This window comes from Kickxella alabastrina (assembly GCF_025024165.1).
Source record: "Kickxella alabastrina strain RSA 675 chromosome Unknown BX661scaffold_15, whole genome shotgun sequence".
Classification (NCBI taxonomy): Eukaryota; Fungi; Kickxellomycota; class Kickxellomycetes; order Kickxellales; family Kickxellaceae; genus Kickxella; species Kickxella alabastrina.
In genome coordinates, this window is record NW_026251486.1 from 163949 (window position 1) to 186224 (window position 22276).

Below are 22276 nucleotides of genomic sequence, written 5' to 3' on the forward strand. Positions count from 1 at the left end.
TTTCATTTTTTAGTGATTGAAAAGCATGCAGTGTCGATCCATATATATTTGTATATTTTCACTTTTGATATTTACCCCCAACAAAAAACAAAGAGGTGATAAAATTACATGGTATATGGATATGTAGATAGTGTAAAGTGTAAAGTGTAAAGTGTATATAGAAGTACGGCCATTTGATTTATCTTTAGGATGCTTGACGCAAATTAAATTCAATATGAAGCTCTTGTGATATATGCATATTGCCAATATATATGGAAAATATTTAATGGGTGCTAATAATAAAAGATATGGAAGGAGCTAATCTGAAAATTGAATTTAATGATTGACTTGCCCCACAGCATAAAATAAAAGAATTGGTAATAAACTAATAAAAAATCAAACAAGCAGGAAAAAAATTGTCCAAACGGGGTGAGTTGAGTGCATCTACCACAGTTGCTGTCAGATTACCTTGTTCTTTATTATGCCTGCAACCATTTTGTTAGCAGAGGTAATCATATTTAAAAAAATGTTCAGCAACTATGGCAGGTATTCCCAGACTCTCTAATGACCCCAAGTACATGCCCACAACACAACACAACAAAATAGTATAAAAAACTACAACTATTCCAACATTGACCGATGGCTTTTTTATTTTTGCCTTTAGCTGTTTTTACGCGCCGAGGGTCGTGGGAGGGAGCAAGGAAAATAAAAAATGTGAGCCAAACATTAGCCGCTATAATATTAATCGCAAACCTCGCTTTCAGATCCCGAGTATATCCTTTAGACATTTGGATAGCACAGCAGATACATGGCACAAATATTGCATCCAGCATCATCGGTTTTTTGCATTTATTATATTTGGTTTAAACACTGTTTTCAGTACATTGGTTGCATGGAGCGGGTATTAAATTTCGACGTGAGCGGTACGTGAGATTAGTGAGATAATAGAAGAAAAATAAATCAGGATAGCATAAAATACCAGTTGCACTTGTCATTTAACGCGTTTTTGTCAAGCTGTGCATGGTAGTCAATTAGAATACATCTACGCAGCCACATCTGGCTGAATTCCCACTTGTTCTTAGCCCAATGATTTTCCCGTTGCATTACTAATAACTAAAGACAGCGCAAAAAATGCAGACTTTTACAAGTGGTCGATATGATGCAAAGGAAACGCAAACAAAGCATTTAATAGTTGAGATAAAGTAATTTCCCATTCAATATTGCAAAATGTATGTTGACAAAAATACACAAGCAAAAGCAAAAGCAATTGCACTTAATCTACTCATTTGGAACTGAAAAACACTTTTTCACATTAACAAATGTGACAGGCTTGACAATAGTGCCGTCGTAAAGGGCTTCTGTCGCTTCGCCCTCGTACACGACCATGCCAATGATAGGTGTTTCCTTGTTGGCATTGTACGTGGATTTTATCATGCGGGTGGCTTCATCGCCGCCGACAATTGGCATCCCCGTATCCATAAATATAGCACGAAACACAGTGCGTCCCATAGCGCAGCGAATGGCTTCGGCGCCATTGCGAACAACAATGCAATCCAAGTGTAGACGGCGAAGCACAATATCCATGATCTTGCAGCACACCGGGTTATCATCAGCAACCAAACACACTTTGCTTTGCAGATATTCATTATTGATCTCCGGTTCTACAATGGCCTTGCTGGCTGAGTATGTGTGTCCCATCGACGGCGGCAATAGTATGTCGGCTGGGTCTTGCTTTCTGGGCGTAGGTGGAAGCGAAACATCGGGGAAATATTCAGAGGTGCGTGAGGGTTGGCGGTTGCTGCTGTGAGAGTCGTGCGAAGAAATAGAAGAGACGTTTGCGCCGGGGTTAAGAAGGCTACCGCGGTGGTACTGGGAATGACCTGAGTCGTGGGCACCGTGCCAACCAGTGCTACTGCTAAGCTGAAAAGGCGGCAATTCAAAATGCAATGGACTATGCTCCGTCTGTGAGCGATTTCGGCGGGTCAGCGGGGGCACGGTTGGAATGTCTGAGCTTGATCCGTACCCAAATGACGACCGCGTTTCAGGATGATATAGGGGGCTCGACGGAGTGTCCAGCATCGTATTTCGGCGGCGTAACTTATACAACTCATCCATGTTCGCTTTCTCCAGTGCATGGAGATTTTTGAAAGTGAACGTGCCAAACTCGGGGTTCTCGTCTATCGCGGTGTTTTTCGGTTTAGTATTATCTGCAGTCTCGGCGGCGTTTATAATGTATTCGTGCGACTTGGGCAGTGGCAGTGGAACGGTATTTTGGCGGCGCAGGGGCACGCTCTGCCCAATTTCAGGCGCGACAGATAGCTCCTCTAGCGATCGCGATATGGTCTCTTTCATGGAGCCAGCCCCACACTCAGCAATGGAATCTGCCTCTGGGCCCAAGTCCAATGTGGCTCCTCGCGCGTCAAAGTATTCCGTGTCTTCCATGCTTTCAGTCTGGGGCACGAACGCCGGCTGTGTCTCCAGCAAAGTGGTCCAGTCGATACCATAGAAAAACGCATGTGCCTTGACCTCACTTGCGCCCCCGTATCCTAGCCGCCGCCGTGGGTCGCGACACAGCAGTCGAGTTATAAAGTCGCGCGCTTCAGGTGTAATCTCGGGAACGGCGTTGTCGTCGTCGCCACCTTCCTGAGCAAGCTGCTCGCGAAGCTCGTCGTAAAAATCGACCTCTGCAGACAGGATGTTACGGAAGACCATCTCTGGCGTATCATCGTGAAACGGTGGAATCCCAAATAGAAACTCGTAGCAGATAACACCGAGCGCCCACCAGTCGACACTCTTTCCCGAGTCTAGTCCCAAAATGCTCTCGGGAGCAATGTAGTCAGGCGTGCCCAGAGCGTGATTGTGTGGCTGCGCTTGGCTTGCCGCGGGCAAAGTTAAATTGCTGGAGCTGCTGTTGCTGGAACTTGCATCGGCAATAGAACTGACCACCGCATGTGCACTGGCCAACCCCGGCACCTCCTTGAGCTCTGCAATGCGCTTACTTGGTGCCGAGGCTTGGCCCTGTAGCTCAGCCATGCCCCGAGGAATATCCACATACTCTTGCCACACGCAGCTGCTGGGAATGTGTAGCGCCACATCTGACGGCAATAATGGTGCGTCCTGCGCAGGATGCAGTGCGTACTGGTCGACGCGGCGCCCGAGAAATCCAAGCTTGGATAGCCCAAAGTCTGTCAGCTTTAGATGCCCCTCAGAATCGATCAGCAGGTTGTCCGGCTTCAGGTCGCGGTGCACAACATTGCGCCCATGCAAATCCCCAATGCCCAAAACCACTTCGGCTAAGTACTGCCGCGCCCAATCCAGAGGGAGCGCGCCAATTGTCTTTATCAGCGACGCGCAGTCTCCACCATTTAGGTAGTCCATTACAAGGTACAAGTTCGTTCGCGACTGGAATGTGTAGAGAAGACGCACGACAAACGGCGACCCCGTCTGCGCCATCATTATTGCCCGCTCGGCCTTGACGTTGCTGATTTGGTTCTTGGCAATCATGTCTGCCTTCTTCAAGATCTTGATCGCATAGTAATCCCCCGTTGTGCGCTTCTTTGCCAAAAACACCGATCCGTATGCGCCCTTGCTGATCGGTTTGAGCAGGGTAAAGTCGTTTATCGAAGGCATGGTTGGCGTCGCCAAAAAGGCGCTGCTACCTTCGCTCAGACCCATGCGTCCCGCAGTTGACGACGACGACATCGATGCCTTCTGCACCGCTGCCCCCATTGCTGTCGACGACGTGCTGCTTGAAATCGACGCCTGCCGTCTGGATGAAATGGAAACATTCTTTTGCACATAGGCCTGCCCCATTTGAAAAGGCTCACTCTGATTTTCGGGCCAAGGCGACGCTGACGCGCGCTGCAAATCGCTCTCCGAATCTGTCTTTGGAACGGTCTGCCTGACCACAGTGTCTCCACCGCTCATGACGGTCGCCTGCCCAGAGCTTGGGTACCCAGGCAAACCCGGCGTGTCCAGAGCCATCCGGCTGTCCTCTGGAAGAACCCATTTGCTGTAAGCTTCAGATGACTCAACAATTGCGTACTGGAGGTCGTCGATGGCGGACAGCTTGTTGGCAATAGTTGCAACTATTGTCTTGCCCAAGGCCTCCAGCGCAAGGTCTCTAAACCTCAGCTGCGGAACCCTGTAGTTGGCCACCTCAACCCAGGCGTTTGACCGCACAAAGTCGACGTCGGCCGTCAAGTCGGCCTTGCCACTCCTGCCAGCACCCCATTCACACTTGGGCACCGCATCTGCATCGTCCAGCGCCATTGCTTGCAGACACATCTTCGCCATCGACTGGGTTGAAATGCTCGATTCGTCCAATAACTTTTGCCACGTTGGATTGCCAATATCAATTGCCTTTTGTTGCGCGCGACCGCGCAGAGTATCGGCGTCCGTGCCACCGTGCGTCAGATCCTCCAGCTCCTCGATGTGGCATCCAGGGTACCACGCCTGGATCTGTGCCCTGATATCGCTGAGCCGGTCATTCTGATGCTCAACGTCCATGGCTGCTCGGTGCGACTGCGCGCAAAGCCACGTGTGCTCCTCGAAGTACGCCTCGGGGATCTCGCGGTCGCAAATCCGACAGGTGATGGTCTCCATTAGTGACGGCGACTTGGGAGGTTCGTCAATCTCGGCCACGCCAGGCAAGCTCTTGGACCACGCTTCGGCTGCGTCGTCTGCAGGCACATCTCGCTGCGACAAGGGCCACACCGTCGACACATAACGCAAGACCCAGAGCACGTGGCTCGGCTTGTTGCGCAGTCTGTCATAAATCAACATGCCCTTTGCCTCAACAATGGTCGCGCGCGTCAGATTCGGAGATTGCAGCTGCACATTCATCTCCACCGTACGGGTTCCATCAGCCAAAAGCTGTTCGACAGCAGAGCGGAGGATCGGCACGTCGTTCTCTCCAAAGATCAATTTTGCTTGCTGGTCGATCAAAGACGTCGGGTCGGTGTCCAGAAGCCGCCGGCACGTTGGGCTGATATACCGGATTCTCTCGTCCAGGCCCACCTCGAGCAGCATGTTTAGCCCCTTGTCCACGGCTGTTGTATTTTGCAGCGGACCTGTGGACCCGTACCAGCGCGGCGGATGGCTGGCCTGGTAGCCTTGCCACGTGTTCTGGCGGTCCTCGCCGGTCACACTGTCGCTAATGTCTTGCGGCAACAAGTATCGCTTGTCGGCCGACTGCGCCCTCGAAATGACCGATGGAGCCTGTGCGTTCGGCGAGTCGCTTAGTAACATATGACTCCCGCTGGGCACCTGTTTATGACTAACAGACATCGGTTCGCCAGCTTCCGTCGCATTGGCTCTTGCGACTCCCTCCTTGTGTTGGCTGTTGCTGCTCGAGCCCGGCATTAGCCCTGATCTGCGGCCAAGCTCTTCTACAATATTATCGCTGTATGTCGACACCACTGCCACGTACCACATGACAATCCGATTGAGTAATGAGATGGCCAGCAGCGCGCGGAAAAAAAGTCCGCGGCACGGCCAGGGCTGCTGCTTAGAAGTCTCAGCGTTGGCGCTCGACCCCGTCAGTGGCGGGGATGCGGGCTTTGATGGCGACTGCTCCCACATATTTCCCAATATATCCAGCCGCTGGGCCAAATATTCTGTCGGCAGCATTTCCTTTATGTGCTGGCGTTCCTCCCCCGGGATACCGTCACCGTTTTCCAACTCGTGTGCCAGCGCCTCTTCAAGCAGCTGTCCTGAGATTGGGCGCAGCATGTCTTCGGCCGACAGGCCCAGCACGTGTCCAATAATGCTGACCAGATCCATGATGGCTGCAAGGAACGGTGTAGGCTTGAACTCGTCCTCTGCAATCAGCGGCGTTGTCAGCATGGATTTGCTTGAGCTAGACGAGTATACAGATGCCCGCGACAAGCTTCGCTCTTTCAGACTATGATGAATGCTGCTGCAACGGCGTCCCGCTGTGTTATGTGAATCCAAAGTGCCTGGAGATATACTGCCGCTCGTAGCTGCCAAATTGTGCAAATAAATGTCGGCCTTGAGACAAGGGAAAGGCATCTCACTTGATGATTGGAATGTTGAACCACCCAGAGTCAGCTGAAGCCCGCCGACTGGCGCATTGGGACTGTTAGAAAAGTAGTCACTGCACAGTGGCGACTCGGCGGTAGCTGGTCTGCGGAGTGCACAAGTATTATCTGCAAACATTAATCCACCGTTGCTATATTCCCAAGCAGTATCAACCTCTCTAGGCGAATCAGTATTGGAATCCGATGGTAAATGAAGGTGCGATCCAGCTGGACTCTTGCTCGCGGTCCCTGCATTAAAGTGGCCGTTGCCTTCACCTGACAACGCGCGCAAAAAGGTGGTTCGGCGGATTGAAGGCGAGCGAGTGACCCGGCGCAGTAACTGCGGCATTGTCAAACTGTTCCTAGTAGGCTCTACAAAGCCCCCTTGAGCAGCTTCTACATTCGCCAAACCCAAGGCTGGAGCCTGGTTGCCAGATTCTGAGTTTGGATTGCCCCTGACGTGCGGCAAATAAGTCGCACTGCTATCACCATGCAAGCTGAGAACGTCCTGGAGCCGTCTGTTGATACTCTTAAGCTCCCATGCTGCTGCTGGGTCCCCCGGGTGCGCATGCAACATGTGTTTCTGATGAGTTCCAACGTTGCCGGCCAGATGGGGAGATGGCCTAGCAGAAATATTCAGCCCAGGTGTCTGCACAGCGTTCTCGTCCGAGGCATAGGGCTCATCACCAGAGTACTCGGCATCTGAAGTGATGCTGTCCTCGTTATAGCTGTCGCTGTCGCCACTTAGATCCTCGTTGACGTAGCTCAAACCCTCTTCGACAAACTCACTAAGGTCCTGGATGATTTTCACCAACTCCTGCTCACTCTCCGCTTTGGCTTTGCTCAGGCGCGCCCGCAGCCGCTGCTGGAAAGACAACAGAAGCTCAACTGCTTCATTTGGATCGTCGAGCTTGGCAATCATCCAAGGCCTCCGTTCAGAGGACCCTACAGGGGACTCTGGGCTCTCGCAATTGAAGTTATCGCCAGAAACCAGCAACAATTGAGGCGTTGATGTGCCGCTATTCCGATGGCTGGTCAACTCTTGGCCCTTGATAACGCTGAGTCGCCGGTGCGGTGCCGCCAAAACCTGAAGCTGCTGTTGCTGTTGCCGAGGCGGCGGCATCTGCGTGCTGGGTTTTGGCATTAATGGAGAGAGTATGCTGCCGACGTCGTCCGGGCCAGCCTTTCTGTTGGCCACAGTCTCTGCACTATTGGGAACCGATGGACTGCCCAAGCTGCTGCTAGTCGCCATCTGGTAAATTGTAGAAAAGGCATTGCTTGTAGACGCATGTCGGCCAGACTCGGAAATTCTGCGCTGCAAGTGCGTCGGATCGGCCAGGTATGGGTCAATCATTACAGTCGCACACTGAACGCTGCTCGGAGAATATGTGCCAAAATCGACTGAGCTGTTGTTTTTCAACGTGCTGTGGGCCGAGAGCATGATGGGGCTCTTAGACATAATGCTGCTGTCTCTGCTAACATGGCTTGTCGAGCTGCCGCGGCGGTGGCAGTTAAATGAGCCCACACGACCTCTGTGAGTTTTGTGCCAACTGCGCAGAATGCCTTTCCACGTAGAGACGACGTGTTGAACCACTGCTGAGCGCGAGTGGCTCGGAATCTCGTCAATCCAATCGACCCAGACAATGGTGCTGGAAGGGTAGCCCTCGCTATTCTGCGTCTTGGCGTGACTCCTCTTGGACGCTGCCTCTGGTAACTCGGTCTCTTGTTGCTGTGTGAATCCCCGGCGACCAACACTGACAAGCTGGCTGATGATGGTACTAGAAGTGGTTCTGCGCGTGAGGCCGGGGAGCTGGGATGGTAATGCGCTAGCATTGGGCTGCGAATACCCGTTTCCGTCCTGCTCCATGTCGCCCTTGCCATTGCCATTGCCCTTACTCTGCTTCCAGCGCCGTGCCTTTGTATTGCGGGAGATCGTGAGCATGCGCTCGTAGGAGTAGTCTGGACGCTTAATTGTGCGCTTCTGGCCGCTAACGTACGAGACCACGGGAATAAACAAAAGATCCGGCACAGATGTCGACATGCGCAAGTACGCGGTATCCAGATCATCCGCATCAGATCCAGGCTGCGGGCTGTCGGCATACACGCCATCTCCCTCCTGCACGAGCTGCGGAGAATAGTCGGCATAGGCTGGGCCACGCCATGTCCGGCCAGACTGCTGAGATGTGGACATGGTAGCGGCTGCGCCATTGGCACCAGTCATGTTGTCTGTGCCACTCAACTTGATGTTGCGTAACGAATTGTGCTGCATCCTGGTAAACAAGATCTGGTTGGGGGTTGACTGCCCTGACGACGAGTCTTGGTCGTAGTGGTTCGTGGAAAACAGCCTGCGGCGCTGCTGATGGCTTCGGCCAATAATGCTGCTACGCTCGGATCCTGGTGTCTGGGACCCCGAGGCCTGCAGCAAATCATCGCCGTCGTCGTCCGCCCCATTGTTACTACTTGAGAACATTGTCATAAACTCGGGCGATAAGGTCTCACCAAAGGCAATAGGATAAGCTGATGCTGAGCCTTGATTATCGGCAGATGACATTGCAGCCTGCGAATGTGATGTTTGTCGCGGCCGGGTCAAGGGCGCACTCGATGCACTGCTTTTATGACCACGCCGCGCCGAGGCTACAGTAGCCTCAACTGGGTTTACAGAACCGGTCGTACTCTTCCGAGATAACCTTTTGCGGAGATTACTGCTGCTATCGGGAGTCAGCGGCGCAATGTTGGGCTGTGTCGAGGGCGAGTTTCCTGGCCGCTGGCTAGCAAACGAAAGATCAAATACGCTGTACCGCCTGTTTTTCGCACCTCGGTTGAATGGGGTCGGCGACTGCTGATAATTCTGCTGCTGCCGGTGGTGGTCCCAGCCATGCATGGGGCTGGCATAGTCGACGTGCGATGACACAGCTGACAGCGGATCGTCACTGACAGCCGGGCCAAATTCAGATGCCGGGGTCGCCGCCGACCAAGACGAGTGCGTCGAGCTCTTGCTGCGAGCCAGCGCTGCGCTTGTATCGGGGGTTTTTGTGCGCAAAGGGGGATCGCCCGCCAAAAAAACCCCCGAGCCCGCTGGGTTTTCAAAACCAGTAACGTTGCGGCGCGAGTCATGGCTGATGTTTCTACCGCTCGAACCGCCGACCGTGCTGCGTCTGTTTACATGCGACTCAAACGATTTGCGCGACGAGTCCACCGGCATGCGGGCAGAGTTGGGCGTGATGGTCGAAGACTGGGACTCTGGATATTCCAAATTCGGTTCTATGAGCTGCATCCGCAGTCTTTCGGGAATTGGGCAGGTGCGGATCAGCGACCCTTGGCGCTGAGGAAGCCGCTGTGACAATCCCCCGCGAGTTATCTTCGATGTGTTGCTTCCCGACAACTCGGACCCCGTGTCGACGCTGCCACCCTCTTTGTACAAGCTGTCGCACCTGCTAGCAATGTTGATTGGCTGTGTGGCTGTCGTGTCGACACCATCACTGGGGTATGCACCTGACGGCGCACAAGCCGTCGCCTGCTGAGTTGCGGCACCATGGGCCGCTCTGTGACTACCAGCGACTCCATCTAATGGAAGAGTAATGTTTTCGTCATTTTTGACAATCATGTGTTGGCTAATTAGTGCGAAGAGCGTAATTGGCAGTGTAAACCTAGATTTAAAATCAAAATCAATAACATAAAGCCAAATGTTGAAACCAAGCAAACTGGACTTGTGTGTGCCCAAGCCATGGCCAAAAACAGGTCATGGGGACATTTTCGCCTGCCAACCGTCCCCACCATTTGGACTGTAATTAAAGTCAACAAGACAAATACTTACCTGCTACAAGCACAGGCGTGTTGCCCCTGCCCTTAGAACCCTTGGCAATGCGCTCAGGCTGCTTTCCGTGAGGCTGGCTTGCTGCTTCTCCGCAGTTCTCTCTGCTGATACTTGTGCGTCGGCTGTTGTTCTGGCTTCCATCACTATTGCTCGAGCCGCTATCACCGCTTCCGATGTTTGCATCTGGCGGAATGTCTTCCCTGAACTCTATGTCGCTGGTTTCGGTGTTGAACCCGAAAATATTGAAGAATCCAAAGATATTTTTGCGCAGACGCTGCTTGTTTTTGTCCACTGGCGTTGCTGGAGGTGCGTCGCTCATGGCTTGACAATGGAGTTCGTGTGTTGGGAATTTAGAAATTCGAAAATATTAATAAAAAAGTGGTGCGAGAGAAATAATAAAGAATATAAAGAATTACCCTTTTTGAAATATGTTATAAAAAGCCGAGATGTTTAGAACCACATGTTATGTTTGCAACAGTGACGGCCAATAGAATTTTAAAATGCTCGCAGCGCAAAATACGCCTGCCTATTTTTGGCTGCACGAGATGTTGGGTAGGGTGGGTGGGGTGTGTGCGAAGGATATGTGTGTGCGTATGTTTGATTGTTGGACAAAAATAAGCTTTGACTTTTTTTTAAATCTTTAATTGCCCCTTCAGTAACTGGGAAGATGTGAAGCGAACAATAAAACGAGAAAGGTTTGGAGCCGTAAGAAGTGCGAGTACAAGTAAAAAAATACAAAATACAAAATACAAAAATAAAGGCCGGCCTTGAACTATAGAAATTATTTTGTCAAAATGTTGGGTGGTCGTGTTGTGTGTGTAGAAGAAGAAAAGCAACAATGAATACCAAAACCAACTATCGAGACAAAACAGAATAACCCCAAAAATACAGCGTATAGATGTGAAAAATAAATAACGGAAGACGAAAAAACAAAAAACAAAAATCACAAAGTTGATTGGTAGATGCTGGTGATGATGGCGGCGGCGGCGGCAACAGTGGTGGTGGTAGTGGTGTGACAACAATTACGTTGCAGAGATAAAGCAACCAGGTAAGTAATATTTGGGCAAAACTGGTGCAAAATCGCCCTCTTCGAAATTCAACTCGGTATTACACTCACGACCAGAATTGCATGAAAATCGGCACTCCTTGCATAAGGAACGCGGAAAAAGACATTTGCTCTGGGCCTTTTTAATTTCGTAGCTCTAAAGCGCTTTTTTGCGTAATAGTTTGATGATGCCATTTCCTGCTTTGGCCGTTTGAAGCTTAGAGGTTGAAGAGGGTCAGGGCTCATAGACACCAGAGTGGTCACCCGCGTTTTTTTCCAACACTTATTTCGAAACAATTTTGAAACGCGAGAGAACAACCAAGTGTGCGTGACACTGCTCGCATTGTTTGCCTGCAAGCAAAAAATGGAGGGATATAAAGGGGTCACGGACTCAACAACTTATAAATCGCACATGACAAGTTGCAGGCCCAAAGCTGTGAAATAAAAAAGCCATATTGTTTGGTTCTCAGATTTGGTCGCGTGTCACATTTCGAGTATTGCATCACACGGTTGTGATGAAAACCATTTAAAAACCCCATTGCATATAAGTAAATGGGAGCGACAATCTTAGTGGAAAGCAAGCCCTTTTAATTGGCCATCTAGAGGCTAGAATCAGCGGAGATATTGAGCTTGAGTGCACAGTCTGAACAAACCTATCCATTCAAGACCCAAACGACAGCTATTTCTGTGACAGAGTCAAAAAACCAAGCGCATAGTCAAGTCATCCTTTTTTATTGAATTAGCTGTCGCTGTCGCTGCGGGCTCGGCGGAAGAAAACCCAGCAGCAGCAGAAGTGTGTTGAAAATGCTCAGGGGGTCTCTTCTCTGCCTTTGGAATACCAAACAATAATGAGGCGGGGCTGTACTCCCCTATATACTTGATTTCGTAGTTGCAATGCGCAGAGCCGCATAGCAGCTTTAAATCAATATATCCATTCAAATGGGGCGATGAATAATCGGCGTTGATCAAATCAGCGATGCGATTTGGCTACATTTTAATTCATGCACTTTGGTTTGCGCGAGCGCGCTGTCGGGCAAAAAAAGAAGGGGAACGCGTGCGGCTCGTGGTCCCAAACTGCGGCAGGCTTTACTCTGACATCAAAGCGGAAAACGGGTCGCCAAACTCACCTTTCTTCGAGTAACTGCATTTTCATTCCATTATTTTGAACCATTTCAATTTTCTTTGCAATTTTTTCAAGCCGCAATGTCAGACGGCGATAGTCGCACAACTATGCAGACTGATGCTAGCATCGATGCCCGGGTGCCGGTCACGACTGTAGTGCACCCCTTTTTCATGCCACCCTCTACCAAGCGTGCCATAAACGCAACACACACATGTAGTGGAGACAATGACACGCAGTCCGATGATACAACGGCTGAAACAGAGGCCCAGCGTCGCAAGCGCCAGAAGCAGAAGGTCGCCGCTGGGCAGTCTGTGGGTGGAGAGAAGCGCGGGCGCAAGCCAAAAATAGCCCCGCAGTCGACCAAAATACACTCGTTCTTTGCGGTCAGCACAAAACGCTTGAATGACCAGGTGCCAGTATTGCTGGAGTTGAATGATGATGGCGTCGATGACGGTGCCAGTAATGACGACGACAACGACGAGCATGAAGAAAGTCCCAGTGACAATGTCGATATCACTGCCGCTGTCGATGGCCGGATGAGTGTTAGCAGGAACACAGTCAGCAAAGAAGATAGCTTTGTCTCTGTGTTTTCCGCGTCCACAAAACCCGAGATCAGAGCACAAAAGGCACAGCGACCAATTTTCCGCCCAATTGGCATCCCTGCGCCGTATCCATCGGAGTACACGCACATCCCTCTTCCAGCACAGGTCCCCTTTGAGCCGGTGGCCCGCGCACAGAACAGTAGGTTTTCAGTCGATGCGATTGATATAGCGGCAGCCCAAAGGTCGCTGGCAAACCTTACATGCAGCAAGCACCAGGATAATATCGACAGCGGCTGTATGCAGTGGCAACAGGAACTCAGCAGCCGCATCAGCACCCAATTTCAAACATATTTGTCTTCGCGCTCAACCGCAGACAGGGCGATTAGGGCAGCATCGGTCAAATTTACGCGCGGCGCTGCTAATCTTCCGAGAGTGCCGCCACATTTTCAGTTTGCCGTGCCTTTTCTCAGTGCTCTTTGTGGTCAAGCAGAACCCTTGGACGCGAGCAATCTCAATACACAGTTGCTGTCCTCGCGCTATCGCCCCAAAAGAGCCTGCGAAGTGCTTGATAACCGGCGCGTGGTTCTCCAGCTACACTCATGGATTGAAGGCATGCGGCTCAAGCGCGCGCTGCCAGTTCCTGAAAGGGCAGCTCCAACAGAAAAAATGATATTTTTTGACAGGTCGTCTGCGAAAACCTTGCGCGTCTCCAGGCGCACTATAGAGAGCGACGAAGACGACAGCGAGGCTAATGCCGAATACACATATTTCATGGGCGGTGGCAAAGATGATGCGGACAGCAGCGATGACTTTATGCCGCGAAAGCCATTGCGACGCAAGAAGAAAATCAAGAGCAAGGACGAGTTGGAAGATGTCATAGCATGGGCGCAGAGCGACGGCACGCTGAACACTATGCGCGATAAGAAATCCAGAAGGCTGATGAAACACCAGCGGCAGGGGAGCAACGGTACCTCGAGCGACACAGAATCATTTGCCAACGTGATTTTGCTTGAAGGGCCGTCGGGCTCGGGCAAGACGGCAGCGGTGTACGCCTGCGCCGAGGAGAGCGGCTTTGAGGTGTGCGAGATCCACCCGGGGCAGAGACGCAGCGGTAAGGACGTGCTGGCAATACTGGAGGATGTAATACTGAGCCACACGATTGCAGCGCCCACCAGCAACTCCGATGGCAAGGCGGCAACCAGGGTCAACCAGATGTTGATTCTGATTGAGCAGATCGACGTGCTGTTCGAGCAAGACCTCAGGCTCTGGCCAGCTCTCAAGCAGCTGGCGCTCAAGAGCCGCCGCCCAATTGTACTCACATGCACGGAAGCCGCGTGTGTGCGCTGGGAGACGCTCATCTTTCATTCCGTCTTGCGATTTTCCCGGCCGAGCGAGAGCCTGTTGGTCCCGTACTGCTTTATGCTGTGTCTGGCAGAGGGAGCCCTGGTCTCTCCGGCCGATCTGGCGCACATGTGCCGCGACGCCGGCTGCGATCTCAATCGAATTCTGTGTGCGCTCGAGGTCGTTGTCAGACGGGCCAACCTACCGCAGTCACTGACATGTGACGACACATCGTTGAGCTCTACAGGAATCAATTTGGACTTGGATTTGGGCGGAACGCTGACGTGGCTGTTCAATCCGCTGGAACCCGGAGAGACGCCCGACACCCGGTACAGATTCTGGATGGAGCTCGTCACATCAGCGCAGCCTGCCGATTGCATCCGAAACTGGTTTCACCTGTGGCCCGACCCGCCGCCGACCTTTGATGCTCCTCCGCCAGTGGCTCAAAGCACGGAGACGACGCTTCTTGCTCCTGCTATGCAAAACATGTTATTTTCTCAGCACGCTCGAACAGTTGAGCCCATTGCATCTGCCAATCGGCCATCATTAGGAGTAAGTGTCCCGCCGGTGCTCGCTCTGCCATCACTGGCCAGCCAGAGCCAGCATGGCAATGGTGCACCCGATGCTGGCCGATCCCCAGGGCACAGCCATCTGGCCCAGTCGGATTTGGATCAGCTCAACGCGGTGGCAGAATCGCTGGACACGCTTTCGCTGGCCCGAGCTGTCACAAGCGAATCGCCGACGCAGCACGAGTGCTTGCGAGAGCCCATGTACTCATTTGTCGCACCCATGACCGACAACTGCCTCGACGTCAACTACCTGCTTCTCGACTTTGACGTGCTCACCCGCTACAATGACACGGTACTACCGGACAGCTTCGACTCTGCCAGTCAGCAAACGTGCGCCGAGATTGACCGCTACTTGCGAGATTCAGCCACTAATAGACTGGTTACCGTGCGGGCCGACGGTTGCAGTGGCAGTATCGAGCTCATGATGGCCGCGCAGGGCGTCAAGCAGCCCGACGTGCCTCCTGCTGACATCTCAGTACAGGACGCAGTCCAAAGTGGTCTCTTTGGAGCGCTTGAATTTTCTGGCCTGCAGCCTCAGCGCTGTGGGCACTCTCGCGTCGCAGAGGCTGCTGGTTACCTGTCGACAATAGTCACTTGGGACTGGGTGCATCAGGGTAAAGCTGAGCCACCGGCGCTGGACAAGGCTGCTGCATCGACTCTGCTGGCGGAGCAGGAGCAGGAGCAGCATCTGTACCGCGTGGGCATCCGGCGCACGCGCATGAACACGTACCGCGCGCACATCAAGCGCATGTCGACAGAGATGCAGAAATTCGTTACCAGCTGGGGTAAATATATTTGAACAAGAAATAGATAACAAATATTTTGATATGTAAAAAATTTTAATTGTGTGAAATGCGGTCGACCATTGATATTCCGTTGCGGAAGCGCGTGCGGAAGACCACATTGGCATTGTTGAACATGCCCTCCTTGAGTGACACAACGATGAACTGCGAGCCCTTGAAGCGCGTGCGGAACAGCTGGCCGATGTTCTGTGTGTGCGACGGGTCGAGGGCCGCGTCGATCTCGTCAAGAATATACATGGGCGCCGGTTTGAATTGGAGCAGTGACATGATAAGTGATAGCGCAATCAGCGAGCGCTGACCACCGCTGAGTTCTGTCAGGCTATGTTTCCACACGCCACCCAAGTTGACACGGATGGCCAGACCGGCCGACAACGGCTGACCTTCAAGCTTTTCGAGCCTGGATGTGTTACCGGGCAGCAGCTCGCCAAAAATGGCGCCAAAGTCCTTGTCGACGAGTTTCCACGTCCGCTCGAGCGTCTCGACCTTGTACTTGTCCAGGGACGAAATAGTCTCCTCAATCTTGCGCTTGTCGCGAATGACGGTCTTGAGCATCTGCTTGAGGACGGCCTCGCGCTTGGTAACATTCTCGATGTTTGTCATAACCGCGGTGTTTGTCGTCTTGCGCATCGACGCGAACTGGTCCTCGAGATGGCGCAGTTGGTTCTTAGCCTGCACAGGGTTGTTCTTGACAAAGTCGTACGGCGTGTCGGGCTGCCCAAACGACTGCTTCTGGTCGACAATCCACGGGTGCTCGCGCATAAGGGCTTCAAGCGTGCGCTTGTTCTTGCCTTGGGCCGACTCAAACCGCTCAAGCTCGTGGGCCAACTGCTCGCGCTCAAGCTGCACTGTCGTAAGGTCCGTCTGCTTGTTGCGATGCAGCTGGTCCAGCTCTGCAATCTCTTTATCATATACCAGGAGCTTTTTGCCGAGTCGGCTGACTGCGGCTTGCTTTACGTCCAACTCCTCTTTGGTGCGTACGAGCGTGGCCTCGATCTCCTGTCGCTCGTCCTCCTGAGCCGCAATGGCCGCATCGCTGTCTCCGGCCTGCTTCTCAAGGTCCCCAATTTCGCTTTCGATCTCTTCCTTCTCGAGCGTCACTTCTTGCGTCACACGCTGGCACTCCTTCATACGCTCCTCGGCGCGTGGCAGCGCTTGTTTCAGCGCTGCCAGCCGCTTCTTGAGCTGCTTGATCTTGCCGCCCTTGTCCTGGCTGAACTCGCCCATCTCTTTTTCAATCTTGCGCGCGCGCTCTGCAGCCAGGCCGTGGCGCGTGGTCGCCTCGGGGACCGCAGCTTCTTGCTCTGCCAACTCCTTCGAAATTTCCTCCAGCCTCGACGACATCTGCGCATATGAGCTGTAGGAAAGCTGCTGCTCGACCAAGGACAGCTTGTGTTTGGACAGATCGAGCTCGCGCGAGAGCTGTGAGAACTCGTCGCGCAGCTCGTCGATAGCCGACAGCTCGGCCTCGATGGCCGAAAGTTCTTTGTGCAGCTCGGCGTGATCCATGCGCGCGTTTTTGAGGTCCTGCAGCCGGTTGAGGACGCCGGCGCTCGACGGCTTGGAGCCGCCCTGCATCGTGCCTGCCGGGTCATACACATCGCCGTCAAGCGTGACTGCCTTCTTGCGGATGTTCTTGTGGAACGCCATCTGCTCTGCGGTCTGTGGATCCTTGCAGACGAACGTCGATCCAAACACATACGCCATGGCCTTCTCCAGTTCCGATGGGTAGCCAACCAGGGACAGTGCCGTGTCAACCTTTCCTGGGGCCAGGTTTTTGGCAAAATTCACGACATCTTGGCCAAGCTGCTGCGCGGAAATCTTGTTCAGTGGGATGATCGTGACGCGCCGCTTGAGCCTGCCGTTCTTGATCAGCAGCGAGCCAGTGTCGTCATCGTCGACGATGACATTATAAATGCGCCCGCCCGCAGTGATCTCGAGTGCAATGGCTGCAAACTTGTTCTTGTCATCAATGTTGATCAGCGAAGCCACCAGTCCTTTAACCTTGCCGCGGTCAAAGTTGCGTACTGGGTCCTGGTACTGGAAGTCAAAGTTGCTCAACTGCGCCTCCAGGCTGCGCCGGTGTTCGTCGACCGACTCGAGCTGCTCGAGCACCTCGCCGCGCTTCTGCTCCAGCTCGCGCTTGACCTCTGGCTTGAAAGCGTGCCCCTTCATGCGCTGGTTGACCTTGGAAATGTGCGCCTCGAAGGACTTTTTCTCCTGCAGCAGGTTCGAGTTGTCATTGAGCGCCTTCTTCAGGCTGGCGTTGATATCCTTGGACTCGTCGTTCAACAGGCCCATGCGCAACTTCGCCTGCTCGATGGCTGTCGCCGCGTCGCTGGCCTCCTTCTTGGCCTCCTGCAGCTGTTGCATAAAACCTCCCTCGCGGCCCTCGTCGGTGGCCACACCGGTGGTCAGCGACTGCAACAGTTCCTCAAGCTGGCCAACGTCCTTGATGTGCTCGTCGTAGAGCTGCTTCTCTTCGGTGTACTTTGCCGCCTGATTTTGGAAGTCCTGAGCGCGCTTGGCCAGCTCGCCCTCGTACTTGCTCTTGGACTCGAGCAGCTTGGCCTTGGTTGCGCGCTCCTCCTTGATCGATGTCACTTTCAGGTCGCTTTGCGTCTTAATCCTCACAAGCTCCTTGGACAGCTGATCGACCTGCGCCTGCAGGGACTTGAACTCGCCGTTCTTTATCATCTCGCCCTTGCGCTTCTCCTCCGTCTGCACCTTGTTCTTAGCAATATTGGCAATCTCACCCTTGAGTGTCTCTAGCTGCTCTGTCATGTGCTCCAAACGCGACCTGCTTTCGACCAGCGACGTGCTGCCGTTGTTGACTGACTCTTCGCACTTGGTGTAGTCGTAGGCGACAGTGAGGCGGCGCAGGCGGTCAAGCTCAATCTCGACCTTTTGGTACTCCAGGTATGCCTGCTTCTCGTGGCGCAGCTTGTCCAGCTTTGGTGTGATTTCCTCAGCCAGGATGGCCGATATCTCCTCGGTCTTTTTGTCCTTCTTCGCCATAGTCTTCTGCGCCTTGTCCTTGCGCTCCTCAAACATGCGCGTGCCGGCGGCCTCCTCGATCATGGCCAGAATCTCGGGCGGCTGCATGTTCAGTACTTGCGTAATCTTTCCCTGCATGATCAAGAAATGCGGGTTGTTAATGCTCAGTTGCACTGACTGCAGCATGTTGGCCACTGCTTGCTCCTGCGCTGTGTGTCCGTTGATCATGTATTTGTTTTTGCCGCCGACCATAATCTACAAGTTCGGAAAGTTGATGAGCAAGCGCCGCTTTTTTGTTGCTGTTAGCTGCTGAGACTTTGAACTTTTTTATGTTGTGAATTTCGTGAGTGCTATAATTGTATCCGTGTCTTACCTGTCGCGTCAAGGAAATATGCTTGTAGTCCTCGTATCCCAAAGGGCTGGTCTTCCGGTCGTCATTTCTAAACACCACCGTGACCGAGGCCTTGGTAATTCCCGCCTGGCCACGCTTGTATATGAGATCCTGGAGATTGTTTGCGCGCAACTACTCAGCAATAAAAATGCGTTGTCACAAAATTGAAAAATATATATATCGGGTTCAGTTGTCAAAGAAGCAGTGCTGAGAAATAACTCTCTCTTGTGCAAAGTACACCAGAAAAGGGTAGCGCAGTCCTAATTCTTACCAGCTTGTAATTGCGAATGCCAAGCACAAAGCAAATTGCATCGAGCACGTTGGATTTGCCCGAGCCGTTCAGCCCGGTAATGGCGTTGAACTCGTGGTCCCAACCTGTGATGTGCGTACGCGCGGCGTACGACTTGAAGCCGTCGAGAATAAGCTCTTCGACGAACATTGAAATAACCAAAAAATAAATAGAATGCGAATAAATAAAAAACAAACAAACAAGAAAATGACGAATTGGAGCGAAGCAAAAAAGAACGAAAAAAAAGAAGCAATTAACTACACAAATCGACTGTTTACTTTATTTTTAATCATAGACACAAAATCAGAAGGATTGGATTAATTAACACGTGAGTATTAGTAATTTAACAGATTCTTGTGGTGGCGATCGATATCGATGATATTGCGACAGCTGCAGCAACACACAAAATGGCGACAAAAATTTCGTCATAACTGGCCAATGAAATCCCAGGATAACCCGCACTAACCGGTACCAAATGTTCACCCCAGGCCTTAAAGTACAAGGCTCCCGACCATGAAAAAGTCAAAGAATTTTTAAAGAATTCCTTATCTTTTTCTTACAAGCCACTTTAATTATTAATACTCTCCACATTTACTCCTCACTTACAAACATGTCCTCCAGCACTGCAATCTCCACCAACATCACATGGCATGCCGGCGATGTCTCCCGCAACGAGCGCGTCCAGCTGCTCAAACAGAAGGGTCTGACGATCTGGTTCACCGGTCTGTCGGCCTCCGGAAAGAGCACCATTGCCAGCGCCCTGGAGCAGCACCTCCTGCACAAGGGTATTAATGCCTACCGCCTGGACGGCGACAACATCCGCTTTGGCCTGAACAAGAACCTTGGATTTAGCCCCGAGGACCGCACGGAGAACATCCGCCGTATTTCCGAGGTCAGCAAGCTTTTTGCCGACTCCTCCGCCATTGCCATCACTAGCTTTATCTCGCCCTACCGATCTGACCGCGACAGCGCCCGCAAGTTGCACCAGGACGCTGGGATTCCCTTTGTTGAGGTGTTTGCCGATGTGCCAGTCAGCGTTGCCGAGGAGCGCGATCCCAAGGGTCTGTACAAGAAGGCCCGCGCTGGCGAGATTAAGGAGTTCACTGGAATCAGTGCCCCGTACGAGGCGCCTGAGAGCCCCGAGATTCACATCCGCACCGACCAGAAGAGCATTGCCGAGGCTGTCGAGCAGATTTTCGCGTACCTTGTTGCCAACCAGCTTATCTAGAGTCATAAAGTTTTTTATTTTAATATAATGGCTAAGTATATACACATGCTGTCATCTTTTGTGTTTGATGAATCTAAATTAAAAGATAGCCCAGATAGGACATGGCAAAACAAGCAATGTATTCAAATAGAACAAAGGAACCAAATTTGTTTGTATTTATAACGGATAAAAAACTCAATGACAAGGTAAAAAGATAGAGAATGGAAAGGGAAATGCTAAATGCAAAACCTTAGTCCTTGTTCTCCTTGACCTTGGCCTCCTCCTCAGCCTCTTCCTCGCTGTCAGACTCTTCAGCATCGGACTCCTCAGCATCGGACTCCTCCTTAGCCTCAGCCGAAGCGAACTTCTTGTTGCTCTCGCGGGCAGTCTCGAAAGCCTCCTTGAACTTGTTGGCGTTCTCAGAGTTACCAAAGCGGATGGCCAGAAGCTGGCGCTCGACCTCATCGTCAACGAAATCGGCAGCAACGTTCCAGACCCAGCTGCGATCAGAGCCGACGTTAGGCGACAGAACCATGTCATCGGTGATGTAGTGGTTGGCGCAGACCTTGAGGGTTTTGTCGCGACGCATCAGCAGGCGAATTTTGCCGGTTTCTTTGTGCTTAAGGAGCTTGACATCTCCGGTACCGCGCTCCTTCCACTCCCTGCCCTCAGAATCGAAGCGGAACAGCTTGGAACGCCTAATGGTTTTCAAAATTCAGATGCAAAGTAGGGCTTAATATAAATAGGTTTTTGAATTAGGTATTATTTTTTGGCTCATATAAACTCGAATGACAGAGCCGTAGCAAACTTTGGAATTCCAAACCATTTGTTTGGACGCTAGAGTCAGTGCGCAGTAGCTTGCGCGCGTGCATGTTTTTTTTTAATAAATGTAAACTTACATCTTGAAGATGGGCTCCTCATCCTCCTCGTGCGTCTTGACGACAACATCCTCAAGCTTGACAATGGGCTCGAAGTGAATGTCGGGGCTATCGACAATCTCCTCCTAAAAAACAAATGGCATTCAGACAAATGCGCATTAGTGAGAATGTCTGTGTGAGTCGAACAGTTGCAAAGGTCAGTCAAATTGTGACCAGTTCGCGGTGAATTGCAACGAATGCAAATACATTCATATGCATATTCTTACCTGGTTCCCGGTGGCGGCGGCGTTCTGGTTCTCGATTTCAGACATTTGATTAGTGTGCGTGTGTATAGTAAAATAGTAATGAATGCTAAAACGTTCAACCAACAAAAAAGGTGGAAAAATACAAAGTCGCGGTGTTGGTGGTGGTAGTTGGCAGGAGCTTCAAAAATATACATAAATTCTGTGCGCCGAAAAAATTGTGTCGGCTCGATGTACTACGCCAAAAAAAGGCCCAGTGAAAACCCGACTCGGCTCAATAGAACAAGTTGGAATTTTTTGAAGAGATGGACTTGGCGACCAAAGGCCAATTTTGTACTACCGCTCTTTGTTTGATATTACTCTTTTTGCAACGCAGTAACCAGGGGCGGCCTTACAGATATCTGGCGATCTAGTATATTTTACTTTTAAACGCCCGCGTGTGGAAACAGACAATGCGTACAAACAAACGCACAACCACGATATTCCCTATATTCCGACAGATTGGTATACTGTGTGTTCATATTGACCTGATCGAGAATATTGATGACTGCTTGAGTGCACTTGTGGATAATCTTGTTTGTCAATACAATCCTAAGTTCGCACTTTCTCTTTGGGATGATGTCGCGTCCGTCTTGGCCTTGCAACAAGCATGCATGGGTTTTTATCTCTTTCGCCAGGATAGGGCGGCCAAATGTTGGATACCTAAGCGAAAAAGAAGGCTTGGCCAAGCCTCTTTATGCCTTGCGATCGCGGCCGACATTTATCGATATTGGGTTTGGGTTTGGCTGTGAGCGTGAAGCATGAACAGCGGCCCTGCCGCGATCGAAATAACAAGCATGCGGCGGGAGAATTCATATTTCTCATCATCATTAATGCATGATCGGCAGCTGTTAGTTGGCCTTTCGTTTTCCTCGTGCTTTGCTGCCAAGCCAATGCGCCCCCTTGCATTAACTTGGGGTAATAAGCCATTTTTCATTTTTGAACTCGGCTTTTAGTGCAATCCTGCTCACCCGTGTTA

The 22276-nt window shown here is 51.7% G+C and overlaps 5 protein-coding genes across 5 annotated transcripts; 2 read left to right on the forward strand and 3 right to left on the reverse strand.

Annotated features, from left to right (window-relative positions):
• Window positions 1-2391: 2391 nt before the first annotated feature.
• Window positions 2392-3609, reverse strand: BX661DRAFT_133096 (kinase-like domain-containing protein; the record flags this gene model as incomplete). The annotated part of the gene is made up of 2 exons (XM_051532612.1): window positions 2392-2854; window positions 3119-3609. Coding segments are annotated over 2 exons (954 nt in total), but the record flags the coding sequence as incomplete, so codon positions are not given.
• An 8379-nt stretch (window positions 3610-11988) lies between these two features.
• Window positions 11989-15260, forward strand: BX661DRAFT_184215 (uncharacterized protein). The gene has a single exon (XM_051536426.1). The coding sequence runs from the start codon at window positions 12083-12085 to the stop codon at window positions 15251-15253; it is 3171 nt and encodes a 1056-aa protein (XP_051390738.1). The 5' UTR covers window positions 11989-12082; the 3' UTR covers window positions 15254-15260.
• A 2-nt stretch (window positions 15261-15262) lies between these two features.
• BX661DRAFT_154479 (putative nuclear condensin complex subunit Smc2) lies at window positions 15263-19153 on the reverse strand. The gene is made up of 3 exons (XM_051533259.1): window positions 18914-19153; window positions 18625-18774; window positions 15263-18506 (listed from the first exon to the last, which is right to left on the reverse strand). Exons 1-3 carry the CDS (start codon window positions 19079-19081, stop codon window positions 15294-15296), a joined length of 3531 nt encoding a protein of 1176 aa, XP_051390739.1. The 5' UTR covers window positions 19082-19153; the 3' UTR covers window positions 15263-15293.
• A 286-nt stretch (window positions 19154-19439) lies between these two features.
• BX661DRAFT_184217 (adenylylsulfate kinase) lies at window positions 19440-20247 on the forward strand. Its single transcript, XM_051536427.1, has one exon. The coding sequence runs from the start codon at window positions 19542-19544 to the stop codon at window positions 20157-20159; it is 618 nt and encodes a 205-aa protein (XP_051390740.1). The 5' UTR covers window positions 19440-19541; the 3' UTR covers window positions 20160-20247.
• BX661DRAFT_35289 (uncharacterized protein) lies at window positions 20222-21518 on the reverse strand. Its single transcript, XM_051539100.1, has 3 exons — window positions 21283-21518; window positions 21038-21141; window positions 20222-20836 (listed from the first exon to the last, which is right to left on the reverse strand). The coding sequence occupies exons 1-3, from the start codon at window positions 21325-21327 to the stop codon at window positions 20389-20391; spliced, it is 597 nt and encodes a 198-aa protein (XP_051390741.1). The 5' UTR covers window positions 21328-21518; the 3' UTR covers window positions 20222-20388.
• Window positions 21519-22276: the final 758 nt, after the last annotated feature.